Below are 18898 nucleotides of genomic sequence, written 5' to 3' on the forward strand. Positions count from 1 at the left end.
AGTTCCTTGTTAGGGGTCCTTGAAATGGAATAAAATAAAAGGTTTGAGAACCACTGGAGTAAACATTCCTGTCTGTGTCAATAGGGGGTGCTGTGGTTTTACTGTTGAGACTGAACACTGGAATTATTATTTTGTGTCTCTTTCTCTCCATCACTTCTACATTTTTACCTGGTTCTTTTTCTCATCATTTTGCCATCATTTTTCCAGATTCACTTTTATCAAACATTAGTAGTCGGCGTCCTTCTAGCTCACCTCTTTAGATCTTGTAGCAGAGGGGTCAGGGGTCAGGAGGAGTGGGCAGCATTCTTTACCAGAGGGCCGTTACTGACTTCAATAAAGTGAGACACTTTGGACCAGTGTTGATTTTGACAGCGAATTCCATTCAGTTTATCAGTCATATTTGAGTCATCTGAAATGTTTTACTGTTTAGTCGACTAAATATCATAAGATTGTCGTATCATCATAAGATTGTAATATCATAATGGCTGATTTTACACTTGGTTGCATGCTGAAAATAGTTTTAGTCGACGAAATGAACACTGGCGCTCGTGGTAAAGTCCCTGCCCACCACCACACATAGGTTGTGGGTTCGAATCCACCGCGCTCCGGATTTGTCGGGCGTCTATGCGAACACAATTGGGTTCAGGGGAGGGAAGCCAGCAGGGGAGGGTGATATTTGTCACTCCGCGTATTCCTACAGGCTAAGGGGTGGGGTGGGTGTACCTGTCAGCAGGGAGTGCTGGGCGGGAGGAGTAGGACGAAGGCTCTACGTCCTCCCGGTGGGGGCTCCTCACTGGCAGGTGAGTCAGCAGGATACAACAGCAGTGATGTGTTTGGGGAGGAATCAATTGGCATAACGACTAAATTGGGGAGAAAAAAGGGGTACAAATATAATTGGCTCTACTCAACAATTTTGAAGGGGAAAAAAAGAGAGAAAAAAAACTAGAAACTCATATTCTTGTATATTAAAGTAGTCAGTCACCACGACTGATTTCCATCATTTAGATTCCATAGAAGCCAGCATGTGAAAATTTAAGCTCTCGCTTGTAGATCGGCTATTTTCGGTTATTATTTTAAGATTACGAGTATTTGAAGTGGTCAAACTATGTTCCGAAGCATCGTCTTTTTTTTCCTTAAATTTTTATCCCACGATTTTGCAACCCCATTTTTTGGGGTAATCTTGGGCGCTACACTCCCTCTGCCAGCCTAGGGAGAGCCCAGAGCCGAGCTCATGCCTCATTCAATGCATGAGAGCTAACAGCCTTCTTATCACCCGACAACGTTCCAAAGCATTTTTCATAAAATCCTTAATTGTCTCGGATATTTCATATAAAGCACAGGTTAAAGTCTCAAAATCTGTGATTTCTTCACCTGGTTGACAGCAGGAACAATAATACTTAAACATCATAATTTACATAATTTGTGTTCATTCTTCTTTAGGAAATGGTGTGTGTGTGTGTGTGTGTGTGTGTGTGTGTGTGTGTCCTAAAATTAGGGGGATATGAAAATACCTTTTTTAATTTTAGTGGAGTTGTTGAGTAAGAGTACAATAAAAGTACAATATTTGCCTCTGAGATGTAGTGGAGTAGAGGTAAAAGTACGGTAGCACTTGCTATGCATCCTATGTGTATAACGCATCATGAACATACTTATAAGGCATTATAATCTGCTCATAACCCTGTATAATCAGATTTGTAAGAGCTCATAAATACTCATAATGCTTTATAACCATAACCATAACACATTATAAGGCCTGTTATAATGACTTTAAGTATCAAGTGTTATAATACTTCATAATTGCTGCCAAATTGGTAACAGTTACTATGCATCCCAAATTAATTCTCATAGTTATAATCCATTATAATCAATTGATAATGCTTTATTATCACTGTTATAATGTGTCATAACCATTATAATGCATTATTATAATGCATTATACTACGATTATAAGTGGCCATTTGTTACTTTATGATAATTTTTTTATCACATTTATAATGCCTTATTATCACTTATAAGGCGTTATACTGTGATTCTAAGTTATTATAAAGTGAACATTTGTGACATTATGATCATTGTATAAGGTGTTATTATTCCATTTTAATCGCCTTTAAATCACTGTTATAATGCATTATAATTACTGTTATAATGCATAACTTATAAATTATTATAAGTGGCCATTTGTTACTTTATGAGGATTTAATAATGCTATATTATAATGTATAAAATGCCTTATACTCACTGTTATAATGCATTTTTATCACTGTTATAATGCCTTATTATGAGTTGTAATGCTTTTAACTGTGATTATAATGCATTATAGCAGTGATAATAAAGGATTGATTATAATGGATTATAACTATGAGAATACATTTTGGGTCATATAGCAAGTGTTACCAAGTGAGTAGCAATTATGAAGTATTATAATACTTGACATAAGTCATTATAACATGCTGTATAATGTGTTATGATTCCATTATACGTTGTTATGAATATTTATAACTGTAATCATCATGTGGTATAAGCATAATACAATGCATTTATACTTGAACTTATGTCATTATAACAAGCTTTATAATGTGTTATGGTTATGGTTATACAGCAGTATGATTATTTATAAGCTCTTTTAAATATGATTATAACGGATTATGATCAGATTACAATGTGTATAATGCGTTATACACATGGGATGCATAGAAAATTGGAAATACTCTGTAAAGTAAAAATACAAAAAAGAATGCACAGTATACTTGAGTAAATGTACTTAGTTACTTTACATCACTGCCAAGCAGAATGAAAACATCTTGCATTTTCCTGTCATTCTGTACCTTTTGGACCATAACAAAAAGTCACATACAAATGCATCGCATTACAACTAAATTGTATTTTAACTACAATGTAATATCACTAGTCTTTGTCGGCTGTGTAGCCACTCATGTGTGCTTTGAAAAAAAAAAAAAAAAAACTTCAGCCCTTTTTTTTCACATGCATGCACTGCATCACTGTTATATTTATTTACAGTTCAATAAATTCTATCATTTGTTCAAATGGAAGTGTATCCAAATGTAACCAGGTGGGGAAAAGGTCTCTACAAAACATGCAAATAAACTAAAATAGGCTTTTAGAATGAGACGACACATGGAACAAACGGTGAGGAATTCCTTGCACGTTCTACTGAGAAATAATCCATCTGCCTGGGAACACATACCGTGTCATTTTAGATTTATTTTGCTCTACCCATTATTTTATACTTTGGGCTATTCAAAAATAGCTTGTAGATCTGCATTTTTTGCTATACTAATCTTTGAATATATACGTTTTTTTAAAGCAAATTTTTTTTAACTCAAATACTGGCTTCTGGGGATTCTAGCTCTTTTTTTTTTGTTTTGTTAACTTACTCTTGCTATAATATCAGTGGTTCTCAAACTTTTTTCATGTCAAGGACCCCCAAACAAAATGATGTGTATTTGTCTGCGGACCCCCCGCATCTCAAAATATTTTGTTCCCCCCCCCCCCCCGAAGTAAAGATTTGAGTTAAAATATACTATATAAAAAAATGTGCACACATTTTAACTTTTAAAATGGCAGGTCTACAAGCTCATAGCGCGGCACTCGGTGCCTCGCTATGAGCTTTCATATCTGCAATTTTTTCAATAGCCAAAGAAATCTAAAATGATCCCGGATTGAATGGGTTCATTTCAAACCTGTCTATTTTTATTTAAAATAGTGTATGCTGTAGAATTTCATATAAAGGCCATAGAAAATCCATACATTTTTCCAATGGAGATTTCAGAAAATATCAATATCAATTATTTTAAGCCTGGAACCAAAAGCCATCCAGGCTCTTGGTGAATCATGACCATAAAATAAAAAAATGTCAATTTATCTTTGAATATTTAATTATATTATATAATATGTTTAATACCCTTTTTTTGGGGCGGTTTTCAAATATGTATTGACACCGAATCAAATGTTTTATGGTCATGACTCACCAGGAGCCTATAAAATAATTTATATCAATATTTTCGGAAATCTCTGTAGGAAAAATGTATGGGTGTTCTACCTGTGGCACCACAAAATGGCCGCCACTGCTATGCCATATAGGAAGCTATAGATGGGAAATACATAGGTTTGAAACGTAGTTTCTAACCTATTCATTTTTTATATAAAATATTGTATGCCGTAAAACTGTTTAAATACTGCAGACCTCTCTCTCTCTCTCTGTCTGTCTATCTCACACACACACACACACACACACACACACACACACACACACACACACACACACACACACACACACACACACACACACACCCCCAACCAACCAACCAACCAACCATGTTTGTTGCCGAGAAACGCGCTCTTATGCAAGATCAAATGAACGATTCCTACGTTATATCTATACTCTGTATCATCATTTTAATAAGGTTAGGTCATGTAATGGTTTAAATAAAAGCCCAGGATATTAATTGAAGTTTTATGGAGAGCAGACGTAAATGCTCCGAGCAATGTGCAGTGATAAAACGGGAACAATCCAGTCCTTCACATGTACTCGGTATAACCTATATTTTTGTAATGTGTTTTTTTTTGTTTAAAGCGATGAAAGAAACAAATGAGCAGACAAAACACTATAAAATGTAAGCTGAGGATTTTGCGAGAGAAATATGCAACTAGGTCTATGAAAACAAGCCCAAAAGAAGCGACTATAGGCCACATGAGCACTTCAAACCTATATACGTTGAATATAGCAGATCTACAAGCTCACGACGCGTTGAGCTTGTAGATCTGCTATTTTTAAAACCATCTTGAAGGGAAAAAAGTGCAAAATGTGGAATATTTCTTTTTAACATTTTAACACAAATCTGGTACAAGGGTCCCTGGCACAAATTATAATTTCAGATGGGGGGGGGCGGGGGGACTTAACAGAAAAACAAGCCCGAACTCGCTTATAATAAGCAGACTTGGCAACACTGGTTATTTCTCCTGATGAATGTGTTGCATCACTTCACTGACATTTCATGACTGCATTTAAATTGATGCCGTCGTCATTCTGAAATCACCGGGATTTACCGGATTACCGTTGTAGCCTACCGCCCGCCCGACAGTAATCTACAGTATCTTCACTGACGATGTGTTCTCTTCTTCCCTCTGTCCCTCACACACTGTGTGTGTGTGTGTGTGTGTGTGTGTGTGTGTGCAGGTATCAAGGAGGTTATCTACCTGTCTGATAAGTACCATGACAGCCCAGAGATGACTGCCTCCAGGAGAATGCTCGGCATGGCTGGCGTGGAATGCAGGTGTGTAACAGACAACACACACACACACACGTTACCTCTTAACTCATTCACTGCCACTGACGTAAAAAACGTATTTTTGCAAAAAACTTTGATTTGAAAAGATCTCACCGTCCTTCATCTCTCGCAGTGATACATTTCATTGTAGCACACCCGGATACGGAAATGACGTCAATCGAAGATTTCCGTTTCCGCCTGCCGCCGCTCTAAACCTTACGCTAAATCGCCATTATCTCGGCTTTGTTTTTCTCTGCCGTGGAACGCTGTTTAGACATTTTACTTGACGATTAATTGTCACTCAAATAATTATGATTAACGATGTAATTGTCTTTTTGTTGTTAAACACTATAACATGTGAATAAAAATTACGTGAGCAATCTTGAAGTGAGCAAGACACTGAGTCTCTAATGTCTCCCTATAAGCAGGCTGGTGCCTTGCATGGTTTCCGAGAGAGTGAATGTCATGCACATTGTAAAGTGCTTTTGTATAAAGGTGCTATAGAAAGGCATCATTCTTACCATTATGAAGGCCTTGGCCACTTGTACAATTACAATGTCAGTTTAGTCTTATCCAGAGCTACTTAATAAGTGTATTAAGTGTAATAAGCTACTTGGAATAAGCAGAGTTTTTTGTCATGTGATACTGGCATACGAATAAGTATACATTAAAGGGATAGTTCACCCCCAAAATGACTTTTTCTATCGATTAGTCACCCCAAGACTTACATGGATATTTTTTTTGTTTATGTCGCATTCCTAAGCCAATAATTTGATGACCGGCAGCGGTTCCGGAGGGATAAACAATTGAAAAAGGTGACAAGGGATAAACGAGCGTCTCTGGGGGAAAAATTGTGACAAGAAGGGATTCAAGGAGAAAGGAGTGTAGTTTAAAGAGGGACGTGAAGTCAAAAGAGATGGATTAGACATTAGAGGGTTGAGGGGGATGGAGAGAAAGGGGAGAGAATAGCAGAAGGAGAGGGAGCGATAGAGGAGAGGATGAGAGGGGAGTATACATACATCAATGTATTTACAGTAGCCTCCCCAGGGTCTGTCTAGTACATTCACCCAAACATGATGGATATTAACTTCTCCTTCGTGGACTGTCAATCTCTCTCTGTCTCTCTTTGAGTTCTAGGGCCCAGTTAGGCTCGGCCCGGCCCAAACAATTACCATACTTAGTTTGAGGCCCAAAAACCCAGAAAACCCGAAAAGGTGTCAATAACTGCAAAACATTTTTTTTTAAAAAACATTATATTTTCCTCTTCTAAATACTCCTACAAGACCATCTGAAAGGTTTTTAATTTTTTTTTGCAAGTACAAATATATCCGGGTCTTACAGGGTTAATGTCCTTAAAGTCACGCATCCAACAAGCTTTGAACTGAGCAGATTGGACTTTCCGTTTTTCTTTAATAACACGGGCTAGGAATGTAAATGTTTACCTGAGTAACGTTCACTTTGACCTGCTTCCAACACATCCACTGCCATTCCAGTCGGCCTTACCGTTAGGCCGCTAGAGGCAGTTGAAAGTAATCTTTTGGGGGTAATCGATTTTTTTTCGGGTATGGTCTGGTTTGGGCAGAATTTGAGAACTCTAGTCTCTCTGTCTCTCATAGCGTTTGCAACAGTTACTCAAACTAATCAATTTAATTGATTAATCGGTTTTAATAAAAGCATGAATTTTGTGGGGAAAACGCATGTTCTTTTCCTGTTTTGTATAGGTGACAAATATATTTTTTTACGATTACAAAGTTCAAAACGGGGCTTATGTGCTTAATCGGACTAAGCAATTTAGTCTGTTATAAAACATAAACATTCTATTGGAATCTTTCCACAGTGGTTCTTTGACATTACAAATACCAAAACACGTGTCTCGATTATTTGATTGATTCGGAAAAAAGTAATCAACGGTATAATTACTTTATTATCTTCAGTCAATATTTGCAGCCCTACTCTCTCTCATTTCCTGTTCAATATGACCAGAACCTGGACTACTAGAGTTTAGTAGTGGTGTGTGTTTAGCTCATTCAGACCGGGATCTCTTTTGGCTATTCAAAAATAGCAGATCTGCAAGCTCATAGCGCGGCACTTGGTTGTAGATCTGCTATTTTCTTTTTGAAAAATCGTGGAAAATGTGTGCAAATATTTGTATATATTTTATTTTTGAAAGCGAACAGTTGTTACTCAAATCTTTGCTTCTGGGGATTCTACATGTCTTCTAAATCCTAACAGTTTTTGGGAAAAAACATGTTGCTATAATATCAGTGGTTCTCAAACCTTTTCCACGTCAAGGACCACCCAAAATTGATATGTATTTGGCCGTGGACCCCCATCTCAAAGTATTTTCTTCCAGGGACCCCCACCAGAAGCAAAGATTTGAGTTAAAAATGTTCCGTTTAAAAATATATAGATTCAAAGATTTGCACGAATTTTCATGATTTTTCAAAAAAAAAATTGATCTACAAGTGTGTAGATCTGCTATTTTTTTGAATCGCCAAAGAAATCTAAAAATGACACAGATGCGTTCCCGGTCTTAACACATTGAATGCCAATCGCGTAGATCTACGCGAACCTATTTAAAGCTGCAGCGTGCCAATCGCGTAGATCTACGCGAACCGCCGATTCGCGTAGATTTTTCCCCAGGTGCACTTTCGGAATGTTTTGATCCATTTCCGGTTCCGGTTTGAAAACAGGAAACAGAATTATTTGGGATCCGGTTTTGCCGATCACGTCGGCTCTCGTTGTAATGACGAAACTGAAACTCAATTCTCTTCCTGTAGTTTTTTCTCCTCGCATATCACTGTTTAACGTAATCCGCTCTAACTACAACCATGGAGCTCCGTTTGACACGTGGTTTTCACTGGTAGATTCAGTGAGAAGTCTCCGATGTAAACAGACAGTGCACAGCTCAATCACAAGGTCTATGGCGACGTGAAAAAAACAAAAACAACAATAACACGTTGGCACTGGTGAGTACATTATGAGATTAACGTCTGGCATGGAATGTGTTAAAGGGTTAAAACATTTCATATAATGTGTGTGTGTGTGTGTGTGTGTGTGTGTGTACGTGCGTGTGTGCACGTGCGTGTGTGCGCTGCAGGCAGTTCAAACCCAGGAGGACGCAGATCGTCATTGATTTTGACTCCATCAACAAGGCTGGATCGTCGGAGGCTCTACCAGCATGCAGCCAGACTGGAACGGCTGCGCTCGCGTCAGGGAGCGAGGGAGCACCGAAGACTGTGTAAAAAGGAGAGAGAGAGAGAGAGAGGGCCATGATGGCTCTTCAAAAAAAAAATCCTTTCTCTTCCTTATTTGCTTTGTACCAAAGGCAGAATACTCAAGGATATCTTGACTTTCTATGTCTCTGATCAGCCAGACAGATATTCTCAAAGTTAAAGAAAGAAGAAAAAATATATATTTCATGCTTCGCCTTTCATGGCTGCTCGGCATGACTGAAAATGTTATTCCTTTTATTAGATTTTTTATATTTTAATCCATTCAATCCGGGAACACAGCTGTGTCATTTAGATCTCTTTTGAATATTCAAAAATAGCAGATATACAAGCTCATAGCACGGCACTGAGTGCCGTGATATACAAGCTCATAGCACGGCACTGAGTGCCGTGCTATGAGCGTGTAGATCTGCTGTTTTTTTTTATGTATTTGTGAAAATGTGTGCAAATCTTTAAATATATATATTTTTAAAGCGAACATTTGTTAAATATTTTTGTTCCAGGGACCCCCCAGAAGCAAAGATTTGAGTTACAAATGTTCGCCGCACTATGAGCTTGTATATCTGCTATTTTTGAATAGCCAAAGAAATCTAAAATGACAGACATGCGTTCCCGGATTCAATGTGTTAAATGTTCTCTTTTATTGTATTTATTTTTTTTACTTCTGACATGTTTGCTGCATGTTCTGGGTTCTGAGTCTTTTAGCCGTTCAAGGCCGATCGATTGCTTGTCTTACCAATACAACAGTTTTAAGTTTTACAGTCGTGGGAAGGACTGATTTTGTTCAGAAAAGGCTGATGTGGGTTGGTCAAAAAAATAAATGTTGGGTCAGGTACTTTGTTTCATTTGCGGTCAAGTTACAGAACTACAAACTATATATATATATAGCAGGGTCAACTAAAACTTAATTTATATTTTGTTGAAGGTGACACGTCGAATAAGTATATAGTAAAGGGATAGTTCACCCCCAAAATGACTTTTTTCCTATCGATTAGTCACCCCATGGACACTTTTGTTTTTGTCAAGCCAATGATTTGATGACCGGTAGGAGACACAGAGAGTCTCCTTTGTGTCTCCTACCGGTCCACCGGTCATCACATTATTGGCTTAGGAATTCGACAAAAAATTAAATAAAATCACACCCAGTGTGAAGTGGGCGGTGTCTTGCTAGCTAATCACAATACTGAATGGAGTCAACCATTCAGTACAAAAAATAAATACATTTATTGAAACACTCTTTATGAAAGTCATATTCCGATGTGCAACGGTTAAAAAAAGCAAGCAATCACAGCATGTGGAATTGGAGCACTATGTCACTGTTATTTAACAGTGGTCATCACGGTGATGGAAGCTCACTTAAAAGAATGTTTTTTTTAATACCCTTTCCACCCACAATGTGTGATTCACTTAAAAAAAAACATAAATGTGTTTTTTTTTAAGTGCATAGTCCTATTTATAGGGCTATGCACATGTGTCATATTTCCCTAGCCAATCACAGTCCTGAATAGACTGTGATTGGCCACAGTGGGTTAGGGGGGTACACTGGTGGCCAATCACAGCGCAGGATTTGGTGTGCAAATATCCAAACCTCACATATAGGGGCGGTTTCACCGCCCAAAAATATCCATGAATTCAAGTCTCCATGGGGTGACTATTTGCTAGAATAGGGTGAACTATCCTTTAAACATAACTTATGTTAAACTCTGTAGACCCCAGTTCTCCTCAGCTGGCTCACGTTTACATTGAAGTCAAGAAGCAATCGGTTAAAGTACACAGTATTCCTCTGGTATAGAGTTCTTTGTTCCCTGACCCTGACTGAGAATATTGTGAACCATGTCCTGAACCACAGGTTCAGAGTGTGGACCTTCTCCAAGCCTCTCCACTGAGCAAAGATTGACTGTTACACTCTTCTGCTCCACTGACTATAAAGTTTTAGTTTTTGGCAGATGGACCATGTTCTCATGCCCCTACTAGTGTTAGTTCTAGAGCCCCGACGATGCCATGTGTTTATGGCCGATACCGAGTAGGGCTGACACGATTAACACATTTAAGTGGCGATTAATTGTCACACAAATAATTGCGATTAACGATTTAGTTGGGTTTTTGCCATTAAACATTGGAACATAATATGAATACAATTTTAATTTCTGAATCGTTTGGGAACCCTTTGGCATAGAGACCACCGATTGCTGATATGTTTTGACCGATATTTTGTGATTTTTTTTTTTACTTTTGATTACTTTGGTTTCTATTTGGGAATAATTATTTTAAGTAAACAAATACATAAAAATAACCACAAATCTTATTCCAAAATATGTTTTAAAAATGGCTGATCTGCAAGCTCACACCTAGATGCTCATGGATTAAAGTTCTAAGTCGGCACGACTGATTTCATTCAGATTCCATAGAAGCCAGCATGTCCTCTATGGACGCATGTTGTGCGGCGATATCACTATTCTCGGTTATTATTTTAAGATTAGAGCATTTAAAGTGTTCATCAATATGTTCAGAAGCATCCATAAAATCTTACTAGTCTCGGATATGTCGTATACAAGCAAAAGTTCAAACCTAAAACAGCATCTGTTTGTATGGCTGGAGACTCCATCATTTTACATATTGTGTTCATTGTTTAGGAAACGGAGCATTAGGACTTCAGTCCTGAGATTGTATTTGTAGCTTACATCCATGGATGCTGTTTTTGAGAATGCTTGAAAATGTTCAAAAAAGTTAAATGATGGTCAATGGGTCAATGGGCTCTAGTTAGATCAACTCTGTGTTAGATCAACTCTGTGTTAGATCAACTCTGTGTTAGAGGTCTATTTCTACACTTAGGATTGATTGTAAAGTGTGTCTGTCCACCAGTTCTCAGCCAAGAGAGCGGGTGAGAAAACCCCATTTTATCCACAGCTTTATTAGGGTAATTTATCTCTGCAAAGTGTTTTCTTGTGGTCGTTCCACTTGATGTAATAGTTCCTTTCTGAGGGTCGTTTAGCCCAGGGGAAGCATGTATTCTCATTTAGTGGACCAAGTTGTTTTAAAGTCACATTTTATTTATTTTTTGGGGGGCGGAAATGTTCCGGAAATGTTCTCGCTGCAACGGTTTTAGTCCAAATTAAGTATATTTATAGGTGTTTCCCAATACATTCTGTGGCACGTTGATTCTCAACATGCAAGGAAACTGCAAGTCGACCTTCACACAATTGCCAAAACATTACAATTTCAATGATAACATTAAAATTTAAAAAATGTATGGGGGAAAAATGCCATGGTAGCTTTAAAACTTTGAAAATTATTTTAATGATTATACCAATTAATAGGTATTGATCCAAGCCGGCCACACAATCAATTGATTGATAATTAAAATAAACATGCTCTTAAAATTCACAAGGCCCACACATCTGACCACTTAACACAGCCGTGTTAAGTGGTCGGATGGGTGGGCCACGAATGCTTTAAAGCAGGGGTCTTCAACAGGGGGTCTGGGACTCCTAGGGGGTCCTCAGAGGTACTACAGGGGGGCCGCCAAATCTTTTTATGATTGGATTTGTTTTTTTACATTAACCACTTGAACCCTAGCATCCCTATTCTGAAGAGAACTTCAGCCAAAAATAGCAGCGTTGTGAGCTTAGAACTGCTATTTTTGGCAAAGAGGTTTGGTGTTGGTCTATGAAAATATTTGTTTAAATACAGTATGTAGTGGGGGGGTCCCTGCTTCAGCTCTCTTTCAGCTAGGGGTCCCTTGGGCTGAGAACGTTGAAGACCCCTGCTTTAAACATTATTTTTTTTAAGTGGGCCACCATCCAGAAAAGATTGAGAAGCACACTGCTGTAGCACACTGAAAATAACTTGTTTTATTTCATCGTTTTATTCTGTATTTAAATAACTGCACCACTGTATAGATAGGACGGAGGCGTGTGTGGGTGTGCATGCGTTTATTTTTTCCATCTGTCCGTTGTGTATACGTACAGTACATACCGGGGTCCGCAGGGTGTACTAATGGACTAATTACTTCTAGCATTGCCTACTGTTAATGTGTGGCTGTAGTGTGCTTAACGTTTTGGGTGCAATATGTGGAATCAATAAACCCTGCACAACTCTGCGAGCTCTTGTCTTGTCCTGGTGATTCTTTGCACACTTACGACTTCACAGCTGTTATGCTTACAGTAGCGGTCATTCAGTGCAAAAGTGAAGCCTTGTGTTGATTGAATTGTCAAATTTTATTTTGCAGATGCTTGTCTAATTTTTAAGGTTTTAAATGGGCTTGCACCGCCTCCACTGAAACAGTTCATAGAGCGAAGGGAAAGTGGTGACAGAACAACAAGGGCAACTACCGGAGGGGACTGTGAGGTACCATTCAGACGGAGTGTGTTTGGTGAAACAGTCTCCTCTGTTGGAGCTTCCCATCACTGGAATTAACCTGACACCGTCAAATGGAAGAAGCTTGCGACACTCATTTGTTTCACAGCCTACTTGCCATCTGAGACTCCGGTCGCAGAATCGATGACAGAAGGTTTTTCTTTTTTTCAAGCTACTAGGCAGGTGATTGGATGATCCCGCCCCTAGCAGCCGCTTATTGGTTCGAACACGCAGTGTTCGGGCAGCTTTACTCCCTGCGCAATCCCAGACCTCCTTCCTGAAATCAAATGCAAATGAGATTTCCGGAGGGAGGGGCGTTTACCAGGCTACACTGGAATAGTCTCCCTACCAAAGTAAGAGAGACCACCAACTATTTTACCTTTACCTAATTCAACCTTAAGAGATGGCTTAAAGCTAACCAAATGTGTAATCATGGTTAATTATCAGCTCCGTCTGTCACTGGTGTCATTTCTCATATTTTACTGTAATTGTTCCGTCTCCTCCTGGACTATGTCTACTTGTATTGATGTCTGTTTTTGTATGGATAGTTTTATTATCACTTTTTGAGGGGGACTACAGATGAAAATTTGCTTTTGGCGAACTGGCTCATTTACGTGGATGTGAAAACTGACATGTTGATTAATGTGCACTGTCTCTGATAAAAAAAATAAAAATGGAATTAGCTTTGAACAAACGCACAATGATCTGAAGACGTGTCAAAGCGGAGTTAGGATTCATAAGTATTGTTTCACACAGCATGCCGTGTGTGTGTGTGTGTGTGTGTGCACATACATACATATACACACACATACAAAGCCTATAAACATGTCCAAAATTGTGAAGTCGGTACCATTCTTTCTGTAAGGGCGGAGGCAGAGATGGCACTTTCCCCCCTCCCCTTTTGTATTTTTTTAAATTGTTATTTATTCCCCCAGACCAAACATGCAAAATTAACCTCAAAACAAATGGACTAAATAGTGAGAATGGGACCTCCTCAGTGAACAAAGACTATTTTATGTTTAATTCAGTTTTCCACTGGCATGAACAGTACTGGAGTCTTAAAAATGTAAGACCATATAAACCTTTATTGATCCCCGGAGGTCAATTTGCTTATATGGTGCATTTATATAGCGCTTTTATCCAAAGCGCTTTACATAGATTGTACATTACATTCACCCATTCACACACAAACTCTACACCGATGGCGGAGGAAACCATGCAAGGCACCAACCTGCTCATCGGGAGCAATTAGGGGTTCAGCGTCTTGCTCAAGGACACTTCGACACCAACTCTTCGTGTCATTGCTGCAACAAAATTATTTATTTTATTTTATGCTGCACACCACCTACAAGGCCCTCAGCAGCAACCCATTGCTGTTAGAACTAGTCTTCTGTCCCAGTCTTCTGCCGTAATCTGAAGACTCATCTCTTCAGACTCCACCTCAGCCTGTAGCACTTGACCTAGCCTTGGATGACCTTGCAGTCTTATGCAAAGGTTCAAATGTAATTAGATAACATGTTATGTAGACAGATGCCAGGTTCATTTGTTGACCTGGCATCCTATAGTTTTGTATAGTTTATGTTTTTATATTATGCTGTTTAGACTGATGTTAGGTTCCTGGTTTACCTATGATCCTAGATTACTATTTCTATGCATTTGGTGTATTACCTCGTGTTTAATCCCTCAAGACATAATGATAAAAAAGGAGAAAAACTAATGGGGGGGGGGGGAATCCCCTCATTTTATTTTACTGATTGGATTCCCAGATTGCCTCGTGTTTTTCTTGCTTACAGTAAATCACTCTGGAAAATGCCTGAATTGTAATTGTGTCACAGCACCTACAGTAATATCCTTGTATGAAACCTCATGCTTATTAAACCCTCACCTGCACGTTCCTCTGGATAAGAGCATCAGCTCTCTACAGGCAAAGTGATAAATAGGATTTTATCAGGCTCAGCGATACCATGTTTTAGCTGAATGCTCACCCCGGAATAGAGACGCTAAGGTCCATGTGATTAAAGGGAAATGATTGAATATAATATGCAAATATTTCACACTGCTTGGTGTTAGTATTTCAGTAAATTAAACCATCACTGTTTATCAATGATGACGAGTGATATTGGACCGTGTGTTACAACCTGACTCGCACACCTAGATTTCTATTTCATCTCTCTATGTATGTAAGCATACCCTGGTCATATTTCTAGGTGTAGCTCTTTTATAGTGTGTGGATCTTTCTTTCTTTCAGACACTCGAAGCTTACGGTGTCCCTCCTCCTATAACCTGCTCCTGAGTCCTGACCATAGGAGTCAGAATCAGCTTTATTGTCACATCAAAGGTTTACAGAAGTAAACCTGTTCATGCATAGTTCCATCGTATCGTTATTTCCATAGAAAAAAAGACCGGGAAGAAGAAGAATGGGTGGGGGGTGGGGGGGAGGAGATCAAACAAGAGAACAAAGTGAGCATAGCAGCAGACGTATACTGCTGGAAAAACTATACAAAATAAGTCAGTGCGTTGTTCATGGGATTACGTTGCAAAATGTCAGTGCGTGTCGACCACATAAAGTAGACTGACACAATCTGCAAGTAGGTCCATGAGGAAGAGCAAATAGGAAAAAGATATACACAGGTACCAGAGCCATGGTGATGAACCCAGATGGCAACACCCTGACAAGAGGTGTTGCAGGTGGACACCGTCTCTTGCATGGAGGGCTCTGAATGGCAGGGCCAGTGTGTGGAAGACCAACCTCCCCCCCACTATATCAAGATAAGCATCTTCTCAGTCCTGTTACTATCAATACTGCAATGTAGAAAGACTGTGTTACAGGTAAAAGTACGGAATTAAAGTACAAAAGAACTGGTATCAAAGTGTACTTAAAGTACCAAAAGTACTCATTATGCAAAATGTACCGTTTCACAAGTTTTCAAATGTATACATACATTTAGAAAATAGCAGATCTACAAGCTCACAATGCGTCACACCGCAACACATTGTGAGCTTGTAGATCTGCTATTTTCAAATGGATGAAATGTATATAGGGCTGAATTCGGTTAATGTATGTTTTGTAATAATCAAAATCTAAAAAGTAACTAGTAACTAAAGTTTTCAAATAATTGTAGTGGAATAAAAAGTACAATATTTGCCTCTGAGATGTAGCGGATTAGAAGTAAAAGTACTGAACATTGGAAATACTCCAGTAAAGTAAAAGTACCTAAACATTTTACTTATTCGTACAGTACTTGAGTAAATGTACTTAGTTACTTTACACCACTGGGAGCTACCAATTAAGGCTGAGTGAGAATATGGCAGCCGGGAGAATCACTGCCTTTGACACCAGGAGCTCCCAGCAGGAGAGGAAAGTAGTGGTGAAGCTATAGCCAGATGCAGTGTTGATTTCGTCCACTGAAATTGACGAAAAATGTTCGTCGACTACCTTTTATCACTGACGAAAACTAAATAAAAACTAAGCTATGATGACTAAAACTAAGACTAAATATATTGACAATTTCGTCAACAAATAAAAACTAGACTAAAATGTTATTGAGGGACTAGTGGAGAAGAGATCCAGTAGAACTTAAAAACAAGTCATTTTATGCTTGGTTGCGCTCGGATGTTGCGCTCTGAAAATAGCAGATCTACAAGCTCACGCCGCGTTGTGAGCTTGTAGATCTGCTATTTTCACCATGCAACCAAGTGTAAAATCAGCCATTACGACGCCATCAAGGCACCGCCAAAATACAATTTAGTGGACTAAATCAACTGTAGATTTAGTCGACTATAATCTTATGATATTTAGTCGACTAAAACTAGACTAACAGTAAAACATTTCAGATGACTAAAAGACTGACTAAAACTAAATGAAAATTTGCTGTCAAAATCAACACTGGCCAGATGTATGGAGGATGGAGATGACAGGAGACGTCGCTGGAGGACTCATCTGAGGATGAACTAGAGAGAGGAGCTCTATCTCTATCCATGAGTTCTAAAGGTTGACCCTGGACATCACTTACACAACTGAAGTTAAGTAGAAGACGGCTCAAGGTAGGAACCTTTTTATTTCATTTTGCTGGTGCTGCCGCTTGTGTTGTATGCTGTGTGTTTACTAATGTTATTCGAGCTGTTGTCTACTATTGTTGTCTTTTTGAGACCCCAATGAAACATGTTCAGTGTCTGTTTCTGGCTCTGGATTTGAAGGCTGATGTGAATCTAGAGAGTGTGTGTTGTGGTGTGTTGTGTTGTGTCTGCCGTTGAACTTTGAAGGTAGTGAGTTGTAACTGGTAACAGAAGATGTGTCTGTGTGGCTCTTGGTCACTTCAGTTATCCTATGGGTGAGTTTGCTAGAGGTTTTGGGCTTTGACATATAACAGCTGCAAACTTCTTCATTTGGAATTGAAGACTGATGTGGATTTTGTCTCTGCTGTGCAAAGTCAATGTAGGCCCATTTCTCATGGACATTATTCTTTCTCTCTCTCTTTCTCTCTTACTCACTCACTCACTCACTCACTCACTTCTTCACTTCTTTCTTTCTCCAGATTGTATTGCTTTGCTGATCTGTTGCTTGCGCTGTATGCTAGGCTGTGTATACAAATGTAATTCCGGCTGTTGCTCTATTGCTGTAATGCTGTGTTTTACTGATGTGATTAAAGCTGTTGCTTTTCAGTCAGTGATAACTGAAAGATGATGGGTATCGTTTATGATCATTGAAAACAACGTGGACATAGTTGTGTGTATCCCCAGATATGGACTGGTAACATATATTAATTTAATCGTGAGCTCAGTAGTGTGTATTGTATAGCCTATTGTGAAATTACCGTGACGCCTCAATTGTGTACCTAATCGAATTGAGCTTTGCCAAAGTGAAAGGGGTTGAATGTTTTTCAAATTTTCTTAAAACATATTTTGTGTTGTAAAAGGTAACTCATGTTACTTAGCAGTAACTAATTAAAAGTATTATTTTTGTAAAATAGATATCATAAAAAAAGAAGTATTAATTGCTATCCACTGGCTCAGGGGCTGATCCTGGTTCTTTTGAGAGATATAATTCACTAGAATGGGCTCCCTCTGTGTACACAACAAAAGATAACTGAAAAGCTCTACAAGTGTGTGGTTTCAGTTCACAATACCACGCGTTGTGAGCTTGTTATCAGCTATTTTGGGCGTGCGACACCGCCTGTACGACTAAGTATAAATCAGGCCGCCAGACAGATCTCTATTATCACACCTTGACATTCAGCCGTTTGCCTTCTGTGTGTTTTTTTTTCAGTGGTGGAAAGTACATTTACTCAAGTAAAATGTTGAGGTATGTTTTACTAAAATGTTGAGGTATGTTTTACTTTAGTAGAGCATTTCCAATTTTAAATACTTTTACTTTTACTAAAATATTGTACTTTTACTCCACTGCAATTATTTGAAAACTTTATAGATTTGTATTACTAAACATACATTAAGCACTTATGCTTAAGCCGATCTACAAGCTACAACGCGTCGTGAGCTTGTAGATCTGCTATTTCCAAAGGATTTGTTAACGTTTTTTATTCGAGTACTTTTACTTTTGGTACTTTAAGTACACTTTGACGCCATTACTTTTGTACTCTTTACTCAAGTAAATTTTGAACACCGGACTTTCACTTGTAACAGAGTACAGACCAGTTTCACTTTCAGAACCTTTGCATCATGCTTGTCACACAGACAGAATGCGGCACACAACATCAATGGTTTTGGATATATTCTAGTATATATCTATTCTAAGATTTAAAGACAGCTTTTAGGAAGCCCACTCGACAAGCCCATCTGGGTTTTTTTGGCCTCTCTGGCCTTGATTTTTATTTATTTTTCCCTTTTCATATAAAAATTACGTGTTATATCAACAAAATGCATCGCATTCTGTTTGTGTGACATGCATGATGCAAAGGTTTTGAAAATGAAACTGGTCAAAGTCACTGGCCACCTACTGTACTGTATTTCCACATTGTGGTATTGATACTTTTACTTAAGTAACAAAAATGTGAGTACTTCTTC

General features: G+C 38.5%; 1 protein-coding gene across 2 annotated transcripts in view; it reads left to right on the plus strand.

Annotated features, from left to right (window-relative positions):
• Positions 1-8877, plus strand: part of dctd (dCMP deaminase) — a 35805-nt gene extending 26928 nt beyond the window's left edge. The window contains exons 5-6 of one of the 2 annotated variants that reach the window (XM_080455226.1): positions 5198-5294; positions 8389-8877. In XM_080455226.1, coding sequence (XP_080311352.1) covers positions 5198-5294; positions 8389-8533 — 242 coding nt within the window. In that variant the 3' untranslated portion in view covers positions 8534-8877. The remainder of the gene's footprint in view (positions 1-5197; positions 5295-8388) is intronic. The other variant, XM_080455225.1, reaches the window with a different exon arrangement.
• The last annotated feature ends 10021 nt before the right edge of the window (positions 8878-18898 follow it).

This window comes from Gymnoscopelus braueri (genome assembly GCF_963280865.1).
Source record: "Gymnoscopelus braueri genome assembly, chromosome: 2".
Lineage (NCBI taxonomy): Eukaryota > Metazoa > Chordata > Actinopteri > Myctophiformes > Myctophidae > Gymnoscopelus > Gymnoscopelus braueri.